We start from the raw sequence: 27,398 nt of genomic DNA, 5'->3' as shown, positions 1-27,398 counted from the left end.
TTATTTACTTTCATAGGTTTGATTTGTTCTTTAGTCATTTCTGAGTGAATCTACTAATTGTGTCAGTTGTGCTGCTAAATATCATGCCGTAATGTGATCTTATAAAGGTTTTCTAACATTAATGTTTAATATTCTTTAGATGTTTGAAATACTAGCATGATATATGTGTGTTTTAAGAATCTCTTTGCAATATTCTGTGTCTGAGGTTTCCGGTGACACGGGGAGGATCGCACATGAATATTCATGAGTTTCCGGTTTCATGTAAAAGTGCCACTGAAAATATTAGTGCACGCTCCTCGGATCGCAGAAACTGTTTTTGGTTAACAATTGTTTTTATAACTGTTCATGTATGCTCAGTAGATTGTACTTTGTGTAATATTGATACATTGAGTCATGTGATATGATTTAATTACAAGAGATTAAACCTAGATTGTGAGTTTGGTCTTAAAACATCTCTTTTTATTATCAAATGTACCCTATATATAAGTGTGTGTGTGTGTGTGTGTGTGTGTGTGTGTCTTCAAAATCAACCCAGATAGAGGACCTGGATTTGTCCAGCTAAAGAAATCTGCTTCCAGGACATCTGGACACATTTGCAGATGGACTTTTTAACTTTGTCTTATAGACATAATGTAATGTCTATTGGTCAATCATTACACCGCCCCTTTGACCAAGTACATTAAGGCTGATGTGCAGGAATAAAGCTGAAGAAGTTTTAAGAACAGAGACTTGTCTCCATGTTCATGACTCTTCCCATGTGCCCATGCATTCATGAGTAAAGGGGGACTGATAATATTGTGGTGGCACTGAGAAATATAGATATAAACTAACACCCATGTTGTTCATGAAACACCGTTTGAAGGAGGACTAATTGAGTCTTTACACTGTTCTTCTTCTCTCATCTTACAGCCTGCAGTGAGCAAGTTTACTGCTGCCTTCTCCACAGTTGTCAATTAATAGTATTATGTCTCCATACATGTCGGAAAAATTGTAAACGATACACTTTTAAAGGCTCTTAAGATAAAGCAGAAACAATTAACACAAATAATGAAATGCCTTTTTTTTTTTATTCGTCATTTGTGTTTTAAGGATCTCTGTATTTTTCGGTCTTATATTGAGTTTCATGTATTAATCATGTCTTTACATTAGAAATGACTGGATGAATGTGAATCAATGAGCACCAACAGTATCTGCCCTTAGCTAAATTAAATATTGTTTATTGTTTATTAACTCTATTCCCACCAGCATTTTTTTTAAGCCATCTGTTTCCCACCAGCGTTTTTGATCTCTTTCACAAAACTTTCATAACCCCCAGAATATTTGTATGAATATCTCAACATGTGATATAGAAAAAAGCCGGAAATTTCCGTTAATGGCGGGGAAAGAGTTAAATGAGTGAAGGTTGGGTATAAAATATCGAATCCTTTTTTGCTATACATAAAAAAAAAACATGTCAAAAACAGCAGCTCAAATAAACTTGTACAGCCAGCAATCAGCAATCTCTTGACTGTTTCCCAACATCACAAAATAGTAATTAAATAACAAAATCCAACATGCATTAAATCATAATTCAATAATATTGAGGTTGCATGGCTGTGGTTAGGGTTAGGGTTCAATCTTTGAATGAAGTCTTTGAAGGTTTGCAGCATCACACCGTTTTAAAGGCTTCTTATGCGGCCTACAAATGCGTATTTCTTTCCCCGGGCCGTGAAGGACAGAACGAGCGGATCCTTCACAGACTATCCCAAGATTCATTGCACACCGGTGACTAGTGGATTCTTTCAAAGAAAATGGCGGGTTGTGCTTTTGTGGAAACCAATGATTCACGTTCAAATATCAATATTGTGTTTTAAATTACTCAAATAGCTTGTTGTTAGTGTTAAAAGTTATAGACTTTTATTAAAAACTATTACTAAACTAAACTACAAATGTTAAAATAACAGGCTAAGTTTCGTGATGTCACAGATCTGAGCCATACTTGCTCGGCTGCATTTGTTAAGTGATGCGAGGCAAAACTTGCTCTAACATTTAATTTTGTTTAGGGAGCAAAGAGGAGATGCTCAGATTATTAAACTGAGGGTGAAAATTGTGATTTATTCACTGAGGCCAGACATTCGTACAGTGTGGCTTGAAGATAAAGCCAACAACCATTTCATAATAGCCACATTTAACCATATTGTACATAAGGAGTCAAATTAGCCCAAACCTAGAGAGATCACAACAATAAGACATGGTGTATGCAAATCACAGCAAACTTTGTCTGATTGAGTTAAAACAAAATGTGTGCATCCAATGATTTTTGGTGGATTTTGTGTGTCTATCTTGTTGTGTCATGTAAGATCTCAGTCCGTCACACTCAAAATGAGATTCACCTAGTAATCCACAATACACACATAATCCACAAATCTAATCCAAGCAATGGTAATAATTCACATGATGGTAACAAGTTTATCAAAACTCAAGCATGGCTGCCACTGATAGTTGCATCGCTTGACTCAGGACATCATACAAATGCAAACTCAATCAAACCAGAATAAGGCTTAGGGACCGTTCGGTATTTATGGAAGGGGCCACCGGAGGAAAATAGGGGAGGGTCATGACTTTTTTTTCTTTGTTGAGGGGAGGGTCATCCAACTTTTTTTTAGTCTAGGGGGAGGGTCACTCAACTTTTTTTATTCATAAAAAATATAAAAAACATAAAAAAGTGGCTTGTTCAGTGCATATTTTCCATTTCCATGCAGCTCCCCTAGCAAAATGGTCTGACCCAATAAAAATCGCACCATCCTCCAACCCAATCACAACACCTGACCCCACCCCAATAATCACAGGTAGGCTAAGCGACTATGAACAACGAGCTAGCTCTTGTGAATGCGCTTTATTTCAAAATAGATCACAACAATCTGAGGACGAAAGTACGGACCGCTAGCTGGAATCACAAAAACCTAAGGGTTTCACTCCAGACGCTGTCGGGTGAGGAAACGTTAAACAAAATTAATTATTTTATAGATAAATTTGACAATCCAAAATTACGGGGAATCCAGAGAGTGTTGGAGGAGTTGCTGTTACCCTATGAAGACAAGCCATGTGGTGTACTGCACATGGATTTTGCCTTCGAACTGTTTGGGTCATTTTTCGATAGACAAACAGTCGAAAAAGAATGGTTCCGGGACTGCATACTGAATCCCGATTATGGGATTCCTGTTTTAATATATAATCGATCGGGCAAGCAGTGGATTATATTGAACGACGGATCGGCGTCAATGGAAAACATTTTCCTGCAGCTTGTCAAAGACGAGGACGAAAAACATGAGCAAGACATCGAGGACGTCAATACTGAAACGGTACGTACAGTTTGGTTTTGAGCTACGCATGTGTTTTGTTGAAGTTTCTGACGACTAACGTTAGATCGCAGTATCACAGAACAGAAGAGTATGCCTATTCCACACAGCCTATAGCCTACCAGGTAGAAGTACATAGTACAAAACATAAGAGCCAGAGCTGCTGCTGATTCTGTTTACGTCGTACTCATCCAGGTTTGGTCAAAGTAAGAGACATTTGAAGGGAACTGACAGGTTGACTCCCAAAGGAATTGTAATATTTTATGTTTTCACTTTCATTTGTCGATTTCATGACACCAACATCCAGAAACGTATGGATGACGTATACAGCCTCAGTTGTATGAAAATGGGGTGATTCGGGTGAAGAAATTTAAACAAATCCTTAAATGTATCCACATAAAACTCTTGTGGGATCACATTCATTTTCATTTTAAGATGATTAAAAAGTGTGTGTGTGTCCGAGAGAGAATTGTGTGTATTCTATTTCACATCAAAACTGACATGTTCCTACAATATTACCATAAAACAGATACAGATTGTTTCCCTCCTTTCATGCCCTGTCTGTGTTGACACCTCTGCAGTTTTTTCTCCGCTTTTGCATTTAGTATAAAAGCAGCTCAGCAAATACAAAAAAAAACACTTTTTCTATGCATAAAAACATCATGAAATTGTTTCTAGGATTTCAAACATGACAGAAATGAGTGACGGTGTGTGCTATTAAATCAGTGTACCGGTTTTACCTCTCTACCAAGTATCACAGCCTATTACAACGCAAGTGTTACACTGCATTCATACAATAATCAATATTGATATTGTTATTCTTTCCATAGATACACCGGCTTATTGAATCAATGACCAATGAATATGATCGATGGGTTGCCTCTGCTCTGTTAGTCTGTGCTGGAAAAATGCATGGCATGACTACCAAGAGAGCGAGACGACTCTTGCAAGATCTTGAGGAACGACTGGACAAGTGGGAGGCCAGCAAATCAGCTGCAGAGGTCTTTGTCTCCCAGAGGCTTGATCACCGCATAGAGAACCTGGAGGCCAGGGTTAAAGCTTTGACGGAGCAGATACAAATAGCTTCCATAAGATGGACGCCAGAAAGGGTTGGTGATCTAGAGAATGAGAGGAGCTTTCTGCAGGAGTCATTAGAGAATGTGAAAAAACTCAAAGTGAGTAGCCTCCTATTTCAGAGACATTTAAAGTGGAATAATCAGCACTATTTCATAATGATGCCTATTGAATGTAATGTGTTCACTACAGCTTAAAGGTGATTCAATATAATAATAAATATTAAGCATTTGTGCTATTTTTCCATATACAGGCAGCTGAGACACCGTACACCAGACAGTGTTTGAAACAAGCTGTGAAAAGGAAGGCAGACCAGATTGCGGAAGACGAACACATTAAGAAGAGGGCACGTGGTGCGGGTCACACAACCATGATGGATGAGGAGGATGAGAAGTGGTTGGCTAAGTGTATAGGTAAGTAAATTAAATGCATATTTGTTTTGTTTTTTCCAAATAAATGTAAACCTTTATCATTATACTGTTTTTATAGTGAACTATGGCTATTGAAAACTTAGCAACCAGGATTTTTGTATTCTCTGCTATTTTCAGAGGACAAAACTACAGTTCATGGTCGTCGGCATGAAAGCGTACTCTACACCCATCATAGAGTGAAGTCCCGGGATCTGCTGAAACTGGCAAACTACAGAAGGCTGAGACTAGGTCTGCCGTTGATTCGTGCTGTGTCCACAGTGCATAGCAGAGCAAGAGCAAGACGTCTAAAATCCCTTCAGAGCAGGAGACATGTAGGTCTCAATATACATTTATAGGGCTTTATTGTGTGCACATGTGACTGCAGTTTCGTGTGAGTCAGTGTTAGTGCATGTGTGGTTTGCATTTAAATGTATTCATTTAAATTATTGATGTATGCCACTATTTTTCATTAAACTATGTAATGTTTAATTCTTTACAGATAAATATGATAGTATATTTTTGTTTTAATGTTTTCTTCAGAAGGGTTTAGGACTCTGGTGCTCAAAGAAACCTCCGAAAACCGAGGAAAGAGATAACGAATGCACTCATCATCAGAGGAAACACGTTTCTCTTGCCAAAGAACATCTGTTTGGAGTTGAGGCTGGGGAAAGGAGAAAGTTTGCTCTGGCCATCAGCATGGACGACAAGGCTTACCTTCGCCCTGGAACCTCAGGTTTGTTGCTATGTTGAAACGGTATTATTAATGTGCACCATTGTAAATGGGTGGGTGAATCACAACTATTTATATTTTCAGAGGGATTTCATGGGTCAAGGAGACAATCGGTTCTCCAACCCACAGATGATCAGGTTGCAAAAAGGCTACCAGTTCATGACTTCCCAGAGCCTTCCATGTACATCACACCCTCTGCTTTTCGTCTGCTCAAGAAAGAACCTTCTCAGTTGGAGGCCACTACCTTGGTATCTTCAGATGATTCCAGTATTGCAGTAGTCCACCCAAAGGCCTACATCGGGACCCATGGGACAACTTGGGCCTCCAATTATATGCGTCTCAGGAGGGAGTGCCCGGATGATTTTGAGGTTCCTGGTACAGCGGTCCATAAGGATGTGAGAAAGCTCTTCTGTCGGACCAGAGATGCCACAAAATACTTCCTTGACACCGCAATGGAAGCTGATGTAAAGTGTGTTACAGAGAGACCAGACTGCCCTTTCCGCTCATACACCAACCTGCAATTGAAGTCATTTGAACAGCAACTGGAACAAGGCACACAGGACTGGTTTCAAGTCAAAGACTGTCTGTCTGCTGCTTACATTGCATTAGGGAGTGAGGTCATTAGTCAGGTATCTGGTGTAGTGACTGCAGTTGAGAATGCTGTAGCGACACTGGCTTGCAGTTCAAAAAAGAATGCATGGGACTGCTACAAGCCATTAATGAAGTCCTGCCAAGATTTGCTGAAACATCTGGATATCACCCCAATGCCCATGGTTTGTCCCCAGATCATTGAGCTGACAGATGCTGGACCTGGAGTTGGTGTTTCAAATTTTGAGGTACGTTTTTCAGTCAACAGACTACAGAAAGATTTATTTAATATTGTATCTGTCTGTGAAAATGTCCTCAATACAAATATTGACAGTTTGAAAATGGAAATGTCTTTCAGGTACGTTTCAGAGCAGCAGAAAAAATCCGGATTCATTCAACGGACCTATTGTGTCGAATTCACAGAGCTCGGGAGGATTCTGGGCAAAATGAAGCTGAAAGGCTGAATGCTTGCCTGGGTAAATGTGCTATAGTCATATCCTACAAAACTCATTTCATCCTGATGGACTTTCAAGCAACAGTGCCCATCTATACTCAGCCGGCCCTTCACAAATTTCCTTTACAAACTGCTCCCTGAGACCAAGGTGGAATTCATTGTTTGTGGAGGGAAAGAGGCGTAGTGGGCAGAAGAGGGTAGAGGGAATAAAAGTACATTTGTGAGTGAACTGGCTTATTATTTTTTAATTGTTAATTTCAGGTGAAGCGATATGTGATGGAGGTACAATCCAGTGGCAGATCTTTTCTGAGACCCATGGTTTGACAGAAACTGAGATATCCACAATGACCAGATCAGCCCTTGAGGATCATGCACAGAAGATGATGGAAAACAATGCTTGGGCTGTGGCAGAAGAAGTCAGACTCAGAATTGACCAGTCACCTGCCCCAGCAGGATTTACCAGAGCATTAACTGTTGAAAAAACAGGTACGTGGTTCATCAATTCCCATTTCTGCATTTTTTTCCAAAAGGAAAATAAACCTTGGAGGTACACTGCGCTTCAGCCTTGATTAACAGATGAGTTTGGTGCTCACGTTGGAGCTATAAAGTAATAAAAGCTCAAACAGTAGAGCGTTGGCGTTTGCAATGCCAAGGTCATGGGTTCAATTCCCAGGGAAAGCAAGAACTGATAAGAACATAAAATGTGTACGTTGAAATGCAATGTAAGACGCTTTGGATAAAAGCGTCTCCCAAATGCGTAAATGTAAAACCTGGGCTTTTCAGCTCACTGACTACCAAAGTAAAAGTCTGGGGCAATCTGCAACAATCTGCTATTCATTCTTGAACCGATGTATTGACTGTGAGAAGTTAAAGGACCAATATGTGTGTACATCTTTTTCAGAACTACAGTTCTTTTACAACCGTGAGTATCTACAGCGGTACATGACAAGTGGCAAGACCCAGAGATCAGCTGTTCCAGGGCATAATTACTTTCAGAAGATAGAAAGCTTCATTGACAGACATTTTGAGATTGGTGAACTGTACATGGAGTTCCTCAAGGGAAGTTGCAAAGGTGAGTTTGCTGCATAATTTCATTTGGCTGAATGTTGCGGAGTCCATTATTGGCTTTTTCTAGAATTCCATTGTCAAGGGACCAGAAGTGGCATTGTTTATTTACTGCCAAATGCTTATCTAACATTGTAGCTAGAAACCAAACAAGGCCTATTCTATATTGTCATAATGAAAATAGATGGGGGTTAAATCTGACCCACGTCTATGTGCTGCAGCATCTTCCCATCCCTGTCTCTTGTTTGCTATCTCTTCCTCTTGACACAATTTACAATCTTGGGGGAAAAAATGAACTGGTTTATAAATCAGATGGAAAACACTGTAGGACATGAGTTTTGTAAAGGGAATGTTATACTGACATTTGCTTTTCCCCAATCCTCAGGCTCAGGGGCTCTCTGTGACTTCTGCTCTTCAAATCCCCTCTCTGGACCACCAATTACAAGGATCCCTAGACCTTATCCAGACCACCAACAACTTCCAGCTCTGAAGTACTGCCCTTACAACAGAACCCCAGTTGATGGTCGACTTCCAGATGACTTTCAACCGCGTGCTCAACTTAAGAAGGCTGTTGGACGCAGGGATGTCCAGCTAGACAATCCAGTCTCCATCTCAGAATTCTCACAGAAGTATGTGGTCAATGAGCGTTGTGTACGTGAATATGTGCAGCACATGAAACGTATGGACTTGATGAAAGCCAAGCGATCTGCTGAAATAGACGACAGAAAAGTGCAGTCAAATGCGAAAACATATGATGACTATGACTGGGAGGAACTATACAGACAGGGTCAGTTATCCAAACTGCGTGTTTCAGACTTGGACAAGTATTTGTCCAAACACGGGTTGCAGCAGACTTGCAAAAAGGGCATCAAGCTAGAGATGGTGGGAGCTCACATAGGCAAAACTGTTTGCTCAAGTGTTCTCAGTGATCTTGCAGCTCTTCCAACCGATGACCCTGCCTCAGACACTGAGTCAGAGATAGACTTGTCTAGTGACGAGAGTGAAGATGAAGTAGTTTTAGAGGTTGGCGACAGTGATGCTGCTGATGTTGACTGTGATGTTGGAGAAAAGGAGCCAAATGTATCAAGATTTGGTAGACTGAGGCAGAAGGTAGTGAACACAGATTATATCTTTTTCTAAGGTTTTTTGAGACCTCTTATAATGCCCTCAAAATTTAAAAAAAGATGTTAAATTAAAGGGATAGTTCACTTTAAAATGAAAATGATGTCATCATATACTCACCCTCAAGTTGTTTCAAACCTGTATGAGTTTCTTTATTCTGCTGAACACAAAGGAAGATATTTTGAAGAATGTCAGTAACCAAACAGTTAACTGGTCCCATTGACTGCCATAGTTGAAAAGAAAATACTATGGCAGTCAATGGGACCAGTTAACTGTTTGGTTACTGACATTCTTCAAAATATCTTCCTTTGTGTTCAGCAGAAGAAAGAAACTCATACAGGTTTGAAACAACTTGAGAGTGAGTATATGATGACATCATTTTCATTTAAAAATTAACTGTCCCTTTAAGAACTTTTGTGCATTGTGCACTAATGTTGTATTGTTCATTACGTACCTGCTGTGTTTGTGAACACATTTGTCTGTATTTCTACAGATCTTCTTTCCCAGACATGCATAACCTCTTAATAAAACTATATGCTTTACTGCACTACTGTTTCCCAATAGTTATTTGTGCTGTATGAGATATTTGAACACTTGCTGTGTATTGTAGTAATGTTTGTAGACTATTTTTGCTAGATTTTTCCAAGACTGTTAACCAGAACATGTCTCCATCTGCACTGTCCCTATACATTCCCAAACTAAAACATATTTGTACAGTAGATAAAAAGCTTGCTAGGTTCTGGCAGAATCTGTGCATGCCAATGGAGGAGCAACAATACTCTTGTTTTTTCACTGTGAAGCCAGGCTTTCCATCTCTGATTGCCCGATGTATAGACATAAGGAGCAGACCATATTTATGGCATACAAAGAAATTTTCATACTGCCACAAGTCTCACAACAGAAAGTGATGAGGCCTCTCACACAACTAAAGGATAAGGCATACAGATGCATGACATTTGGCTTTAATCAACCATTTGTGCAAAAAGGTGACTGGTGATTTATAAAACAAAAGAACATTTTGTCTGTTAGACCATCTTCATTTTTACTATCACAAAAATACAACTTTAATAACAATGAACATTGCTTTGGGCTTTGTCTCGCTGGCCCACTACTTTGGGCTCGTCTGGTTTCCCTCTCATTTTTTTAAAACTCTAAATATAAAGTGCAGCACTGTAAACAGTGTATCATTCAAATGAACGAAAAGACATTAACAAAAACACAAATGCTGAAACATTAACCCTGACAAAACTTGAGTTTAGAGTGCATTGATTAACTGTTCTACTTCCTCTGCAAAGCAACCTACTGAAAGTAGATGGGCTAATTCTGCGGTGCTCTCTGTAGTCTCAAATACCTCTCTGTCCAGTTCTGCCATACCCAGCTGTGGCAAGCCTGTAGCAGAGGGAGCATACATGTTCCGGTGAGTCTGGCCCCCAAGGCTGCGGAAAAGAGCTGCAGCCCTTTCAAAGAAGGGACAGTCTTCAGACTCACACTCTCCCGTACATGTTGCATGGTAACTGAGATGAGTCACCTGGTAGCCTTGTCTACCTGTCTTGCTAAGGTTGGTCAGGATCATGGCATGGGCTTCTGTAGTGATGTTTAACTTTTTCAGCAGACTGTAGAGGAGAGTGCCTTGCTGGTGGTTCAGCGCAGCCACAGCGCCTACGTACACCTGCTGAACACCAGGGTCAGACGCTTCCGGAAAAATGGCCTCGATCAACATCTTCTCCTGTTTCTCCCTCCGCAGAGCCTTCTTCTTCTCTGCCTTCTTCTTGGCTTGCTTCTTCATTCTTTTCATTCGAGATAGATCCCTGTCCTCAGAGCGGAAGAAGGTCTTGAGTCTCTGCAGTGCAGCCTCCAACCTTGCCCGGTCACTTTCGGCACAGGAAATCAGGCTTGTCATCCTGGCCTTGGCTTGGATATTGTACGCATGCTTGCTCTCTTGCCCTGCTTTGAGTCTTATCCCATCCTGTCTGAATAGTGAATTGTCATGAACCTGAATGTGCTGTCTGTCGTATTTTATTTCTGATATAACTCTGTCCATTTTGTCTAAATTATTCTCACAGGTGACCAAGTCATGCCTAGACTTAATGTTGAAGTCAGTTTTAAGGAAGCGGCCCCCGGCAGCAGGATTATTTCCTCTGATGAACGAGAGTCTGCTCTCATGTATATCTAGGTTTTCTAATATTTCAAAAGCTCGATTGCGTTCAATGATAAAATCCTTTTTGAAAAGCTTGTCGTCAGGAACAGGGTATGAAGCTTCGTAGAGGGCTGGCAGGATCTCGTTGTTAAAACGGGTCTTTGCTGCCTTGGGGTGGGGAACCCATCCCAAAGATAGCTTCCTCTTTTCAGAGAGCTGTGAAAAGAATAGACCAAATAATTTAAATTATCTAAAAACACTTTTTTTATTGCCTTTTTGGGGAACAGCAATACAGCATTTCTTGTTAAATTCTACATTCTATATAATCCAAACATTGCAACAGGAAACCAAATGAGGGATTTTTGGAATTGTTACATTGTCACAATGAAAAAGTATTCATGTCCATATTCAACTTGAGAAGTTTTCATTGTGTGGTAACACTTTACAATAAGGTTTCATTTGAATTGAAATTCATTTCATTGAAAACACACGGTGTGAAATCAACTCATCATTGTCTCATGGCGGCGCGGTAGTGCGCAGCGGCCACTCCAGATCCTCAATGTTACTATTGTTATTACTTAGCCTACTTTTTCACGGCATTATGGATATCGCAGCTACCAGCATTTGTGTTTACCATCGCCAGACACTGCTTAAATATAAGACTCATACTATAACCAAGCTGTGTGGTGATCTGCATGAGAAGCTTCGCAATTTCGGTTTGCTGCGGAGGCCAGAATTCCAGCCCTCGGTGTTGCATAACGCCGGTAGCCGGGGGAAAGGACGACGTAAGCGGTGCGCGAGGAAACGGAAGCGCGGCAAGAGAGCGGGGGTTCATGCTAGGCTAAAAACAAAGCCTAGCCGGCCGGCTATCCCGTCCATCCTGCTTTCGAATGTTTGTTCTCTGGACAACAAATTGGACATTATTCGGCTCCAGCAAACTTCGCAGCGGGAGTTTAGAGACTGCTGCGTCTTTATTTTCACAGAGACGTGGCTCAGCGACAGAGTTCCGGACGCCGCCATTCAGCTAGATGGGCTCGCCTTGTTTCGTGCTGACAGAAATGCATCTCTGTGCGGTAAGACTCGCGGAGGTGGCTTGTGTGTTTATATTAACACGGAATGGTGCAATAATTCTGTGCTAGTCTCTAGCTACTGCTCAGCGCTGGTAGAGATTGTGACTGTTAGGAGTCGACCTTTTTATTTACCACGGAAGTTTACCTCTGTTATAGTAATCGGTGTTTACATTCCCCCAAGCGCAAATGCCAAGGAAGCGCTCGGTGAACTGTATGGGGTTATTAGCGATTTGCAGAAGGCTTACCCTGATGGATTGTTTATTGTCGCTGGAGATTTCAATCATGCGAATCTCAAGACAGTGCTTCCGAAATTCCATCAGTATGTGGACTTCGCAACGAGAGGGGCGAACACGCTCGATCTTGTTTACACAAACATCCCAGGCGCGTACCGGGCGGAGCCCCGCCCCCAACTCGGCTATTCAGACCACATCTCTGTTTTTCTGATTCCAGCTTACAGACCAATCGTCAGGCGCACAAAACCACTTCAAAAGCAGGTGAAAATTTGGCCAGCAGGAGCCATCTCTGCTCTCCAGGACTGTTTTGAGTCTACTGACTGGCATATATTTAAAGAAGCTGCAACATATGACGACTCTACCAACTTGGAAGAATATACAACATCGGTGACCAGTTACATTAGCAAGTGCATTGATGATGTTACCTTCTCCAAGACCATCACTACACGCTCTAACCGGAAGCCGTGGATGACTGCGGAGGTGCGTTCCCTTCTGAACACCCGTGACTCCGCCTTTAGAGTAGGCGATAAAGTGGCCCTTAGTACAGCAAGGGCAAAACTGTTCCGGGCCATCAGAGAGGCAAAGCGCATGCACGGTCAGAGAATCCTAACTCATTTCCAGGACAGCGGCGACACGCGGCGTATGTGGCAGGGAATCCAGGCCGTGACCAACTATAAGACACCATCAGTTGCCTGTGACAGGGATATTTCCCTCCCAGATGCGCTGAACATCTTCTACGCTCGGTTTGAGGCACAAAACGACGTGGTGGCGAGGAAGACCACCCTTGCTCCCAATGATCAGGTGCTCTGTCTCAACTCGGTTGATGTGAGGAAAACCCTATACAGAGTCAACCCGCGGAAGTCTGCTGGACCAGATAATATTCCGGGCAGGGTGCTTAGAGGATGTGCAGACCAGTTGGCGGATGTTCTTACTGACATCTTTAATATCTCTCTGAGCAGCGCCATCGTTCCAACATGCTTCAAGGCAACCACCATCGTCCCCATAGCTAAGAAGTCTTTGGTGTCTTGCCTCAACGACTACCGTCCCGTTGCACTCACATCATGTATTATGAAGTGCTTCGAGAGGCTCGTCATGAGGCACATCAAGATCCAGCTGCCCGCCACACTAGACCCACTGCAGTTTGCGTATCGTCCTAACCGCTCAACCGATGACGCCATCGCCACCACCCTTCATCTGGCCCTCACTCACCTAGAGAAAAAGGATTCATATGCCCGATTGCTGTTCGTCGATTATAGTTCAGCATTCAATACAGTCATTCCTCAGCATTTGATCGGGAAGCTGAAAGTACTGGGCCTGGATACCTCCCTCTGTAACTGGATCCTTGATTTCCTGACTGGGAGACCTCAGTCAGTCCGGATTGGGAACAACATCTCCACCACCACCATACTGAGCACTGGGGCCCCGCAGGGCTGTGTACTCAGCCCACTGTTGTTCACTTTGCTAACTCATGACTGTGCAGCAAAGCACAGCTCGAACCATCTCATCAAGTTCGCCGATGATACGACCGTGGTGGGTCTCATCAGCCAGAACGACGAGTCAGCGTACAGAGAGGAGGTGCAGCGTTTAACGGACTGGTGTAGAGGCAACAACCTGTCGCTGAATGTTGATAAAACTAAGGAGATGGTTGTTGACTTTAGGAAAGTACAGAGTGACCACTCCCCACTGAACATCGATGGCTCCCCTGTGGAGACCGTCAGGAGTATTAAATTCCTTGGTGTTCACCTAACAGAGAATCTAACCTGGTCCATTAACACCAGCTCAATTACCAAGAAGGCTCAACAACGTCTCTACTTTCTGCGAAGGCTGAGAAAAGCACACCTTCCACCGCCCATACTAACAACTTTCTATAGAGGGACTATTGAGAGTATCCTGAGTGGCTGTATCACTGCCTGGTTTGGGACTTGCACCATTGAGGATCAAAAGTCCCTACAGAGGATAGTTAGAACAGCTGAAAAAATCATCGGGGTCTCTCTTCCATCTATCAAAGACATATACACACAACGCTGCATCCGCAGAGCAACCAGCATTGTGGAAGATCCTACTCACCCCTCATATAATTTTTTCAATCTCTTGCCATCTGGCAGGAGGTACCGGAGCATTCGGGCCCGCACTACCAGACTGGGTAACAGCTTTTACCCTCAAGCAGTGAGACTTTTAAATACCCAAGAACTGATAAAATAAACACACACTTCTGTGTGTTTACTACGTGGTACTGAACTTTTTGCACATGTCCGGAATTGCACTTGAGAGAACTGTCTATTTATTTTAATTCATAGAGTGGCATGTTTACATTCTACACTTTAGTAAGCACAACAACACCTTTGGTACTACCATGAACTGTTCGGCGCTGCTTTGTCTTTATTGTGCCTACTGTCCTGTCTTTTAGTAAATTATTATATTACACGTTTTTATGTGCAATTTTTATCTAGTCTATGTAACTCATTGTGATTTGTGATTGTTTTTATGTAGCACTAAGGTCCTGGAGAAACGTCATCTCGTTTTGTAGTATACTGTAATCGTATATGAATGAACGACAATAAAAACCACTTGAACTTGAACTTGAACTTGAACAGGATGCTCAGTCAATGGGAAAACTAGTCCAGTTGCCATATAGCAACAGAGCATAGGCCACACAGCTGTTTTGAAAATAAACATTCCATGTAGGCACTTAACATGCACCGCTATAGAGTTTTGAAAATCAATATTCTATGAACAGGTCTACTAAACTTTTAGTTAACTTTTTTGCACATAGCACTGGTGCTACAGAGGATAAAAGTTTTGTAGCACAGGCCAAACAGTTGTAGCACAAGAAGAGGGTTGGGTGATATGGCAAAAATATCACATCACGATAGTTTTCAGACGATTATTTTTCATGATGGTTTAACTATTTTGTAAGTGACTGAGCAAGACAGCCAAAATAATTTCCCTATTTTAAAAAACAAAACGTATACAAAATATATAATAAAAAAGAATGGCAGACATTTAGGCCAAAGTGGGCGAAGATAAACATCTCTGTCATTATATTTTATCTTTGTTTTTAAAAATAAGAACAAAGATACACAACATAATATAAAATAAACTGCTTTTTTTTCAGCTACAGGAGATGTATTTAACAGTAGCATTCAAGAAAGAAATGTATGAACAATATAAAAATAAAACGCTACACTTCACTGTATACATGATACATTGGCAGGACCCTTTTTAATGAACATTTGGTGTAGGTCTACTAGGCATAGAGATAGGCCTTCAACATGAAAGCAACACGATTTTGGAGTTGCTTTCTTTGAGAATGCAACAAATTGTGCCTCCTGTTTCTGAAGTATCATCACTGACATGACGCTGGAATGTAGCTGACTAGCTCAAAGGTTTCACGTTGCCTAGCAACAAATCCTTTAAAGCTTCAAACCAACAGCAGAAACGTTAGGAAAACCATCTCAAATGTAGACAATACCTGGTCGAATTTCTGGCAACTTTCACATTTCTGACCCAACTCGGTCTCTGGGACTTGAAGGTGGTGTACTGGTGTGCATCCACAGTAGCTGCAGGCATTGCCCTGTGCTGGCGGGTCGTAATCGTCGCATTCTTCACACTTCAGGCACCTACCCCTCTGCACACCACGTTTATCCTTCATTTCCTTTTTTCTGGAAGAGTAGGGGGAGTAAAATAAAGGCCTCGCGCTGTGGGTTTCGAGTGGTGAGACTGCGCGCGATTACGCGCGACCCTCGGAGAAAAAAAAAAATAGGTCGCCAGTGATTTTTTTTCAAATGTTTTAATTCCGTTTTTTAATAACAATAGTATTGATAATATTAACTTTGAATAGTTTTGATTAATCAGCTCGTAAAAAAAAAAAAAAAAGGTCGCCCTAGAAAAAGTTTGAAAACCATTGAAAGGGCACTAGCAGCAAAGAGCGAATGTGATTTCTGGCGCCAATACGTAGGCAACTCTTCAAATATCCTTTCGGTCCCGGTGATTTGAAATCGTGCAAACGACAGCCTTTTCAAGGCATTTTTTGAGAAGGAAAGAGTGGAACATGCAAGCTCCCAAATTGACGCTCGTCTGAGAAAATTGAGTTTTGGATAATGTTCAGCTTCGGCAGCTTTTAAAGGTAGGCTATACATATGCTCAGATGTACAATGACTGAGGAAGCCTAGTGACGAGTCCATAGCAACCAGTTGTGTTGAATTTATTATAGCCACTGTGCTTTGTTGAATGGTCTCAATGTTTTATTGTTATATTTCATGTGAATACTATAACGTTTATGAGGAGTATGCAAATGGCCACAGAGTGTGATGTGTAACGTACGCAGAGGTTTGTCATAGTTGTAAAAAAAAACAATGGCTTCTGAACATCTTTGCCAAGCGCAAGCCAGTACAGAAATCAACAAATTATCGGGGAGGGTCATGCATTTTTTCGCAATCATTTTGGAGGGTCATAGAAAAATTTATTGCTGGCGAAGGGAGGGTCAAGTCTTTTTTGACAACAGATCTCAAAACTCCTCCGGTGGCCCCTTAAATAAATAACGAACAGTCCCTTAGATGAACGTAAGAAAACACCAGTTCCTCATCAAGGGCATCAAATATGAAAAATGTTGAGATTAAAACTCAATCACCACCTTCTTTACCACACACTCTCTTAAAAGGAAGATAGTTCATCCAAAAATGAAAAATTCCTGAATATTTTTCTCAGGCCAAACACATCCAATATGTGTATGACCTTCTTGCCCCGGCAGAAGATAAGTTAGTTTTAGAGGAAAAAGATTCAAAGATTTTGTTTCCAAGTGAATGGCGCCCAACCTGGGCCATTTTTGACAGTACACAATCCATATTTAGGGCTTCAAAGGGCTGGAAACACTCAGCTGGCGAATAAGGGTTTTCTCTAATGAAGATTCCCCATTTTCAGAAAAAAAAAATAATATATATACACTTTTAAAAAATTCTGAATGAAAATGAAATGAAACAAAATTAAATGTATGTTTCATTCAAACTCGAAGCCGGAGGGCAATCTCTTGTCTCAATGTCTCATACAAGTACAAATTAAGACCTATGAAGTTCCAGGAAGTCTCTTATATGGACAAATGAATCCAACAAACACACGGTTGCGACTATATATTGCTTATATATTGTATGTTGTTTTTCAAGCAACATCGGTTTATTTTAATATCAGTAAATAATAAACAATGCAGTGCAAATTCCTACAGATACGATTAGTGAAAAACATAAAGACACATAAACACACCAGATATATGCAAAGATACTTAAAACACACATATATCATGCTAGTATTTTAAACATCTAAAGAATATTATACATTAAGTGAACTTCACAGAACACTGAAAAGACGTACACGCATTATACCCTCGTCCACACAGTTGGATTCCGTCGTTGGGCCGATGGGTGGCCTTTACAAAGTGGTGACCCCGACGTGATCTCCAGTTGGCGAGTGTCTTTTAAGCGAAATATTGGGACTTGCAACTTTTGCTTCAGCTGTTGTGGTAAGTCAATTCTTATTTGCCTTTAAGGAATTTTGATGGAAAGACAGACACATCCCACATAGATATTTTTTTTGTATGACGGGTCTGTAATATCCAGGATAGACCGGAGACCATAAAATCCAGTGAGGCTTGAGAATTAGACAGAACCACATGCCAGGGACATGATAGCGGAAGAGTAGATGAGAAATCCCTTGCTTTAACTTTAAATATCTCCTTGTTTGCCTACACAACACAAGATGAAACCAAAATTGGAATCACATCATCCAAATTTAATTATGGTACTTAACAGAGGGCTGTAACCCTAACAACAACTAATTCTGAGGTAAATAATGTCCAGGAATATTTGATTATTTGCTCTGCTGCAACAACGTTTCAACACTGAAAATAAGCAAATGGTCACATTAACTTCGAATAAATCTTGTGATTTGACGAGCTAAAAGATAACAATGAAAAAAAAAAACTCTCACTGGAATCCTTTGTGTGCGAAATGTAAAGTTGGACAAAAGAACAGCTGCCATGCAGAAGTCCTAGAGACTGAAATTCGGAATAGTACACTACATTTTAAAACTGTTGCACATAATGATATTTATTTTGTCACTAAGAGGCTTGTAGTCAGGCCTGAGAGTTTCACCCATTCAGAGAACATGCAAAGCTTGTCCTTATCTCATGAGATAATTTAGTCAAAGAACAATATGAATTACATCAAACTAATCTCTGGTCTTTGAAACAAAAGTGCTAAAAAGTTCATGACTGATATATATTGTAAGGGTGAATTTACTACAGGGGATCAGGCTGCAGGACTCCTGAATGACTAAATAAACGTTATCAGAAAGATGGTAGAAAATTGTACATTTATTGTCTATTACCCCGCTGCTACTAATACCAATGACAGAAATAAGCGTAGTTACAATAGCTGAACATGTGGAAGAGTTTTGCTATAGTGTGACAATATTGTATTGCAATCGGTAGCACTTCAAATTCAATACCAAATCAAACCTAGTTAGCACATAATTTGTAATAGAAAAGGTTTAATGACAATATGGTTATAGTTTCAGGCCTTGTCCACACGAACACGGGTATTTTTATAACCGTGACTTTTTTTAAGCGGTTCGCCCGTTCGTCCACACGGAAACGCAGTATCAGGTCACTGAAACCGAACATTTTTGAAAACCCCTACCAGGGTGAGGATTTTCAGAAACGCCGGTTGCAGTGTTGTCGTGTAGACAGTAAAACCGGAGTTTTTGCCTTGCGACGTCACAGTGCGCACCGTTATCCGCTGTGTTTGACGTCAGATTGTGCGCAGCTGACGGCTTCTGATTGGCCAACGTGGCTTTACGGTTAGGGTTATATCGCCGACTGCTGGTGTGGAATGCTCTTGACGGCGCTTGACAACGTGTTTTTGCGTTTTCATGTAGACGCAAAAACGCAAGAGGAAAAACTCCGGTTATAAAAATACCCGTGTGCGTGTGGACATGGCCTCACTTAAAATAGTTACAAAATAGATGTATGAGATGATAAAAACTTTTACTATAAATTATGTTTTTATGTAACAAAGTTCGGGAGGAGCAGGTTCAGATAATTAACCCAATTAGCACAAGTGGAGATCAATCAGTAATCAACTCAATGACAAGGTATAAATACACAGCAGACCTACCTCTGTTCATTGACAGTTTATCAGCATCCCTCCTCCACCCCATCTCCTCACTTCTAGTTCCATCTACTCTTACCACAACCGGGGGGAGTACTCTGGGGTCGGGCCGAACTCCGAGCTCGGAGCCGTCCCCCCGGACAGCACGCCAAATACGCATAACCTTTGTTGTATTCATTTTATGTAGATATGAACTCGTGAAATTAATGCAAGAAAGTCTGTTTAAGGGCCTGTTTCTGTATTTCCTATGGCCTCGGTCTGACCACATGACCACATTTTTCACAGCAATAAAACCATATTACCTGATGGTCTATCTGGCGACTGAGGCCTTTACTGTTCTCTTAGGGGGATGCTTCGATCTTAAAAAGTGAGCTTTAAAGCTTATTTGTTAAATGTAACAAATAGTTATGTGTCTGATTGTCTCAGTTCTTACAGGTGTAACAGCATCATCACGCCACACATCATGTTCTCACACAGTAAAAATACTTCACGGAGCATAAAGGTTTCCTCCACTGCTTATTTTAAATATGAAATTATATTTCCGGAGAAAATCAACTGGGTTAACCAACTTTTGCTATCTAGATAAAAATGAGCATTTCCCAGATTAACCAAACTTATTTTACCTGGTTATGATCTTGACATTTTTTTAATACAAATTAATGAATTAATTAAACAAGTTCAGGAAGTTAGACACTGTTAGACACTGCAAATTTCTAATTTATTAATTTATTAACTTCTGGCTCCATCTTTATATTTAAAAGTCTGTCAGAAACATCTCTGTTGTGTCCTGATGGCATCTGTCACAGTTGCTAGGCGACAGGAGAGGTGGGCGGGAACAGCTGGTGATGTAAATAGGAAATCCTCTGTATGTTAGAGGGGTGCAAAACTCAGTTTCTGGAGGTCCACTGACCTGCGGAGTTTAGCATCAACCCCAGTAAAAAAGCTCCTGATTAAGTCAATCAAGTCCTTCAGGCTTTTTATAAACCTACAGGTATGTGTGTTGGAGCTGGTTTAAACTAAACTCTGACTGACTAAACTGAGTTCCCTTTCGAGAAAACTCAAACTGCGTTGAATGACACTTTGGGGGAATGCCCTTAGCGTAACGCGTCTGAAGTATGAATGAAACTAATCCAATCCTGATTGGTGCTGCGTCATGACGTATCGTGTGACGGCATACATGGAAGCTTACAAAAGGGAGCCAGCACAAGACAGAGTTAGCTTTTGCTCTTCAGCAAGCGCTCTGTGTCAAACTGTCTGTCCTATGTTGTGTTGTTTGTCCAATAAGAATTGTCCCAAATAAAGCATTGCAATATAGAATCTTGTGGCTCAGATCTCGCGTTTGCCGAGGCAGCGTGCAGATTACGAGTCTACTCTGCAGTGAAGATTCTGTGGCTGGGATATCGCGTTGCTAAGGCAGCGCGCAGATTTGAGGTCTGCATTTCAATATAGAATCTATAGTGGCTCGGATCTCGAGGCCGAGGCAAGCGCGTAGATTACGGGTCTACTCTGCAATAAATATTATGTGTGGCTACGAGGCATGCACAGTCAGCTCCTGAGGGTGCTGACTGTGTTCATTGAGAAATATCTTGACGCACACAGCCGTGCGTTTCGGGTGTTTCAGCCTCGCGCCCGTTGACTCTTGAAGCTTGCCTTCACCTTTGGCCCTGAGGGCTCATTCAACCAGAGGCATGGTGTCCTCTAGAGACCTCATACTTTTATCAGATTCTATAGCCTGGACATTTCTTCTACGCCAGGCACTCTAGTGCTCTCGTCCTAAGTGTGCCTGTGTGCAGCTTCACACTGGGACAGGCAGGGCTCGTTGTGGCAAAGTGGGTACTCGTTCCCCCAAAGTGTCATTCGACGCAGTTCGAGGGAAACTAGGGAAAGGGAACGAGAACTGCGTCCGTTCGCCATGCCTTCCCCTGTCTGGGAGCGACTTGCTTCATCGCAGAAGCTAACTCTGTCTTGTGCCGGCTCCCTTTGTAAGCTTCCGTGTATGCCGTCACACGATACGTCATGACGCAGCACCAATCAGGATTGAATTAGTTTAATTCATACTTCAGACGCGTTACGCTAAGGGCATTCCCACAAAGTGTCATTCGATGCAGTTCTCGTTCCCTTTCTCAGGGAACAAGGGTAACAATCATAACCCGAGACATTTTGCACCCCTGGTCTTATGTTAGAGAGTCTCATTTAACAGCATTCGCTTCGACCTTCTTGGACTTCAAAGGATTCAGCTCTGAATTGGGACAGTTATAGTGTAACTTTTCCTGTTTCAGTAAAACTAACAGATGCATAAGACTGAATGAAACGTAATGAAATATGACTTGGACAAAAACACCCTGTTTCTCCTGTTTCACGTCAGAGAAATATATTCCATCCTGAAAGTCTATATGTGGACATAAACAAATGAGTGATAAGGATGTTTACATTCAAATGTGTTCATGTTTTATAAACGTACAAGGAAACAGTAAACAGCAAGAGTATGAAATTAAACAATAATAATATAAATAAGAATTTTCACAAATATATAAATTCTAAAAAAAAAAAAATTTAAAGGCTCTCAGTGACCAGTATCACCAGTCTTCACTAATGAACTCAACACTCATCAATCAGATCATTAGTGGGTTGTTCAGTTCAAACACAAACAGATGAAAATTTACCAAAAACAGAGAAACACAAACATACATGTCAAATTGAACAAGGATGTAAACCCAGTACAGTCCAGCAATAACAGTAACGCAGCTGTTTAGTTATTAATGTTCAAATGTAAAGTATGAATGTTCTTATGTATACAATTCTCTAATTAAGGTCCATGTTCATATTGACTGATATTGACATTTACATTTACATTTAGTCATTTAGCAGACGCTTTTATCCAAAGCGACTTACAAATGAGGACTACAGCAAGCGAGTCATCGTGAAGAGGCAAAAATAACGCAAGAAGTGCTCAAAATACAAAGTTCTGGCATTGCTCAGAGTAGCATAAGCCAAAACAAGGGAGGATTAAAGAGAAGGTTTTTTTTTTTTTTGACTGACTGACACATACATCAACATACATCATACACATATATCATATTGACTGACACATACATCAAGATGCAAATAAGGGGAAAGAGTGGGAAATACACAAATATAGAGGAAGTAAAATATGAAATAGGGTTTTTTAGAGAAATAAACAAATGATGTGATGAGCTGAATGAGGGATGAGAGCAGATATAATAATCACATAGTTTAAATCTGCAGACAGAGACATCAGACTCAGGACAGAAACACACGACCTCTAAAGTAAGAACATGTTCATTCTTCAAACACAATTACACTTTCAGATGTTAATATTTTCTGAATGAGTTTGAATCAAGTTATGTTTTTAAAATATTTTTATTACATGAGCATGTAAAAAATAGGTTTTTTTTTTTTACTTAAGTTTTTTAGTTTTTCAATGTGTTTTTCCTCAGAAATGGACCAAACTCTATATTTCATTCTTCTTCTCACTGGTGAGTGTGTTTGTTGTTTTATTTATGCAATATTTTCGAAATGTCATAATCATTTGTTAACAAACAAGTATTTATTACTTCAATGAGCTCATTGTATCTGCAATAAATTATTACATTCTTTCACTGTGACTTTGTATTTGTACATTTCTGAAATACTTAGACAGTTCTGATAACAGATCACTCTAAATTGTAATATGGACAGCATTTTCTGTAAAGCTGCTTTGAAATGATGTGTATCGCTATACAAATACATGTAAATTGATTTGAATTTTATAGTTTCATCAGGTTTAATCCTGTTATGAAAAGCATTAAATCAAACCCTCTCTTTCACAGCTCTCTGCTCCGTATCTGAATGTGTTCAGCGTCAGTATCACTTTATAAACGTGATGAAGACCTGGACTGAAGCTCAGAGACACTGCAGAGAGAGTTACACAGATCTGGCCACCGTTGACAACATGAACGACATGAACGAGCTGAAGAAGAGTGTGAATGGTGGACGTGTTCAGTATATCTGGATTGGGCTGAAGAGGACGGGTGTTGATAAATGGCAGTGGTCTTCAGGAGAACCTGCGCTCTATCTGAACTGGGCTACTGGACAACCTGATGGCAGAGATGAGTGTGCTTTAATGAGAAATGGACAATGGGAAGATTGGTCATGTGATAAGAGCCTGACATTCATCTGCAACTCATCTAACAACAGTAAGAGCAGCTCCATACAGTCTCAATAAACATCCATCCATCTATCTTCTTGCGCTTTTCCAGGGCCGGGTCGCGGGGGCAGCAGTCTAAGCAGAGATGCCCAGACTTCCCTCTCCCTAGCCACTTCCTCTAGCTCTTCCGGGGGGACACCGAGGTGTTCCCAGGCCAGCCGGGAGACATAGTCTTTCCAGCATGTCCTAGGTCTTCCCCGGGGTCTCCTCCCGGTGGGACGCGCCCGAGCCACCTGAGCTGACCCCTCTCGATGTGGAGGAGCAGCGGCTCTACTCTGAGCTCCTCCCGAGTGACCAAGCTAGCCAACCTGTGGAGAAAGCTTATTTCGGCCGCCTGTTTCCGGGATCTTGTCCTTTCGGTCATGACCCAAAGCTCATGACCATAGGTGAGAGTAGGAACGTAGATTGACCGGTAAATCGAGAACTTCGCCTTGCGGCTCAGCTCTTTCTTCACCACGACAGACCGGTACATCGACCGCATTACTGCAGAAGCTGCACCGATCCGTCTGCCAATCTCCCGTTCCACCCTTCCCTCACTCGTGAACAAAACCCCAAGATACTTAAACTCCTCCATTTGAGGCAGGAACTCTCCACCAACCTGAAGTAGGCAAGCCACCTTTTTCCGACTGAGGACCATGGCCTCGGATTTGGAGGTGCTGATTCTCATCCCAGCCGCTTCATACTCGGCTGCAAACCGTACTAGTGCATGCTGAAGGTCCTGGTCTGAAGGGGCCAACACGATAACATCATCTGCAAAGAGCAGAGACAAAATCGTGTTTTTCCCAAACCAGACACCCCCTGGCCCCTGGCTGCACCTAGAAATTCTGTCCATAAAAATAATGAACAGAACCGGCGACAAAGGGCAGCCCTGCCGGAGTCCAATATGCACCGGAAGTCTGACTTACTGCCGGCAATGCGAACCAAGCTCCTGCTTCGGTCGTACAGGGACCGGACAGCCCTTAGCAAAGGACCCCGGACCCCATACTCCCGGAGCACCCTCCACAGGCCGCCTCGAGAGACACAGTCGAATGCCTTCTCCAAATCCACAAAGCACATGTGGATTGGTTGGGCAAACTCCCATAAACCCTCCAGCACCCTGTAGAGGGTATAGAGCTGGTCCAGTGTTCCACGGCCCGGACGAAAACCGCACTGTTCCTCCTGAATCCGAGGTTCTACTATCGGCCGTATTCTCCTCTCCAGTACCCTGGCATAGACTTTTCCAGGGAGGCTGAAAAGTGTGATCCCCTGTAGTTGGAACACACCCTCCGGTCCCCCTTCTTAAAAAGAGGGACCACCACACCGGTCTGCCATCCCAGAGGCACTGTCCCCGACTGCCACGCGATACTGCAGAGACGTGTCAGCCAAGACAGCCCCACAACATCCAGAGACTTGAGGTACTCAGGGCGGATATCATCCACCCCCGGTGCCTTGCCACCAAGGAGTTTCTTGACTACCTCAGTGACTTCAGCTTGGGTGATGGATGAGTCCACCTCTGAGCCCTCAGCCTCTGCTTCCTCAATGAAAGACGTGACTGCGGGATTGAGGAGATCCTCAAAGTATTCCTTCCACCGTCCGACCACATCCTCAACAGCTGCCCACCTCCACTGTAGACAGCGGTGGTAGGGCACTGCTTCCCTCTCCTGAGACGCCGGACGGTTTGCAAGAATCTCTTCGAGGCCAGCCAATAGTCCTTTTCCATGGCCTCACCGAACTCCTCCCAGGCCCGAGCTTTTGCCTCCACAACCACCCGGGCTGCAGTTTGCTTGGCCTGCCAGTACCCGTCAGCTGCCTCAGGAGTCCCACAAGACAACCAGGCCCGATAGGACTCCTTCTTCAGCTTGACGGCATCCTTTACTTCCGGTGTCCACCACCAGGTTCGGGGATTGCCGCCTTGACAGGCACCGGAGACCTTACGGCCACAGCTCCGAGCGGCCGCTTCGACAATGGAGGTGGAGAACATGGTCCACTCGGACTCAATATCTCCAGCCTCCCTCGGGATCCGGTCGAAGCTCTGCCAGAGGTGGGAGTTGAAGATCTCTCTGACAGGAGACTCGGCCAAACGTTCCCAGCAGACCCTTAAAGTACGCTTGGATCTGCCGAGTCTGTCCAGCTTCCTCCTCCGCCATCGGATCCAACTCACCACCAGGTGGTGATCAGTTGACAGCTCCGCCCCTCTCTTTACCCGAGTGTCCAAGACATACGGCCGCAGGTCAGATGAAACGACCACAAAGTCGATCATCGACCTACGGCGTCCTGGTGCCACCTGTACTGATGGACACCCTTATGTTTGAACATGGTGTTCGTTATGGACAAACTGTAACTAGCACAGAAGTCAAATAACTGAACACCGCTCGGGTTCAGATCAGGGGGGCCGTTCCTCCCAATCACGCCCCTCCAGGTAACACTGTCGTTGCCCACGTGGGCGTTGAAGTCCCCCAGTAGAACGACAGAGTCTCCAGTCGGAGCACTTTCCAGCACCCCTCCCAGAGACTCTAAGAAGGCCGGATACTCTGCACTGCCGTTTGTCCCGTAGGCACACACGACAGTGAGAGACCTATCCCCGACCCGTAGGCGCAGGGAAACAACCCTCTCGTTAACCGGGGTAAACTACAACATATGGCGGCTGAGTTGGGGGGCTATTAACCCTCTGGGGACCAAGGTGTTTTTAGGGTCCTTGAGATGTTTTGACATGCCCTGATATTTTTTTTTTTTTGTTGTTGCTTATAAACATATTAATGGAAAAGGTGTAATTACACTCTATTTAGCCCAAACATGGCTATCATAATATGTGAGCAACATGTATGTATAGGTTTGCATTTTTGAGATAATATTATTTATCAAGGGCGTAGGTTTGGTCTCAGCTTTGGTGGGGACATCCCACCCCCACACCACCCCCTTATTTTTTCAGCCAATCAAATGACGGCGTTCCTTGTATTGTCGTACTGGCCATGGGAATCGATGCAAATAGATGCAACAGGGTTTTTTTCCTGGCTCAAAACTAGGCGGAGTTGGTAAAATTCTGATGAAGAATTTTATTAAAAAGATAATTTAACTTGTATTTTTCATATACCAACATATAGCCTACTCTGTTTTCCACAGTACTTTTGTGGGTGGACCTCGGTATCTCTAGAAGGGTCCGGGGGCATGCCCACCCATAAGAAAATTTTGTACATTTTAAAGATGAATTCATTAATCGGGTGCACTTTGAGTCACCAGAATCCACTGTTAAAAATAAATAATCCACCCGCCCAAACCTATGATATTCTCTGATTTAGATATCTGATCATCACATTACAATTATTAAAATTATCAGTGTTAAGCATGATAATATGGTAAAATGTCACACTGTAGTAGGGTGATTTAAAAATAACATTTATTTAAAATAGCCTAAAAGTTCTTCTTTTGGCAAAATTACATTTCTTTAATAGCCTAAACCGAGGCGTTACTCCCTTCAAACTTAAATTGTCAATGTTTCATTACGTCATGTTGTAAAACAATCTTATCAGAATATATATATTTTTTACCTTTATAAAGGGCATTTCCCCCTAATTGTATTAAATGTAGGCTATGCTCAGCACCAACGCTCCCACCACGCGCTGAAAAATTGCCTGATGAAAATCAATAATAATGCCGAATATTATTTCAGTATAGAAACACAGACATCACGGGAGTCTCCCGCATATTGATAGCGGCTCACTGATGCCCGCAAATTAGTTAAAATCTCCCGGAATCGCGAGCGCGCCCGCGAGACAGATACTGTGCTCCAAACCGCGTAGCGCGTGCACGGCAGAGAGGAAGAGAGAGCAAGAG

The 27,398-nt window shown here is 42.2% G+C and overlaps 2 protein-coding genes across 2 annotated transcripts in view; both read left to right on the top strand.

Moving 5' to 3' along the window:
- LOC306992573 (uncharacterized protein) overlaps positions 1-27,398 on the top strand; it is an 868,003-nt gene that overhangs the window by 195,788 nt on the left and 644,817 nt on the right. The window lies entirely within an intron of this gene.
- Positions 2,821-9,327, top strand: LOC306994509 (uncharacterized protein). The gene is made up of 10 exons (XM_079605054.1): positions 2,821-3,341; positions 4,169-4,513; positions 4,666-4,825; positions 4,961-5,154; positions 5,363-5,555; positions 5,637-6,388; positions 6,499-6,616; positions 6,856-7,080; positions 7,496-7,666; positions 8,045-9,327. The coding sequence occupies exons 1-10, from the start codon at positions 2,844-2,846 to the stop codon at positions 8,797-8,799; spliced, it is 3,411 nt and encodes a 1,136-aa protein (XP_079461180.1). The 5' UTR covers positions 2,821-2,843; the 3' UTR covers positions 8,800-9,327.

Source organism: Phoxinus phoxinus (assembly GCF_949152265.1).
Source record: "Phoxinus phoxinus genome assembly, chromosome: 2".
NCBI lineage: Eukaryota > Metazoa > Chordata > Actinopteri > Cypriniformes > Leuciscidae > Phoxinus > Phoxinus phoxinus.
This window is presented reverse-complemented; position numbering and strand designations above follow the sequence as displayed.

Excerpts from the sequence above, each read along its gene's own strand:
- LOC306994509 (XM_079605054.1), top strand. The coding sequence starts at position 2,844 with ATGAACAACGAGCTAGCTCTTGTGAATGCGCTTTATTTCAAAATAGAT. Across the intron at positions 4,826-4,960 it reads GTGGTTGGCTAAGTGTATAG|AGGACAAAACTACAGTTCAT; the intron begins GTAAGTAAATTA and ends TGCTATTTTCAG. Across the intron at positions 5,155-5,362 it reads CCCTTCAGAGCAGGAGACAT|AAGGGTTTAGGACTCTGGTG; the intron begins GTAGGTCTCAAT and ends TGTTTTCTTCAG.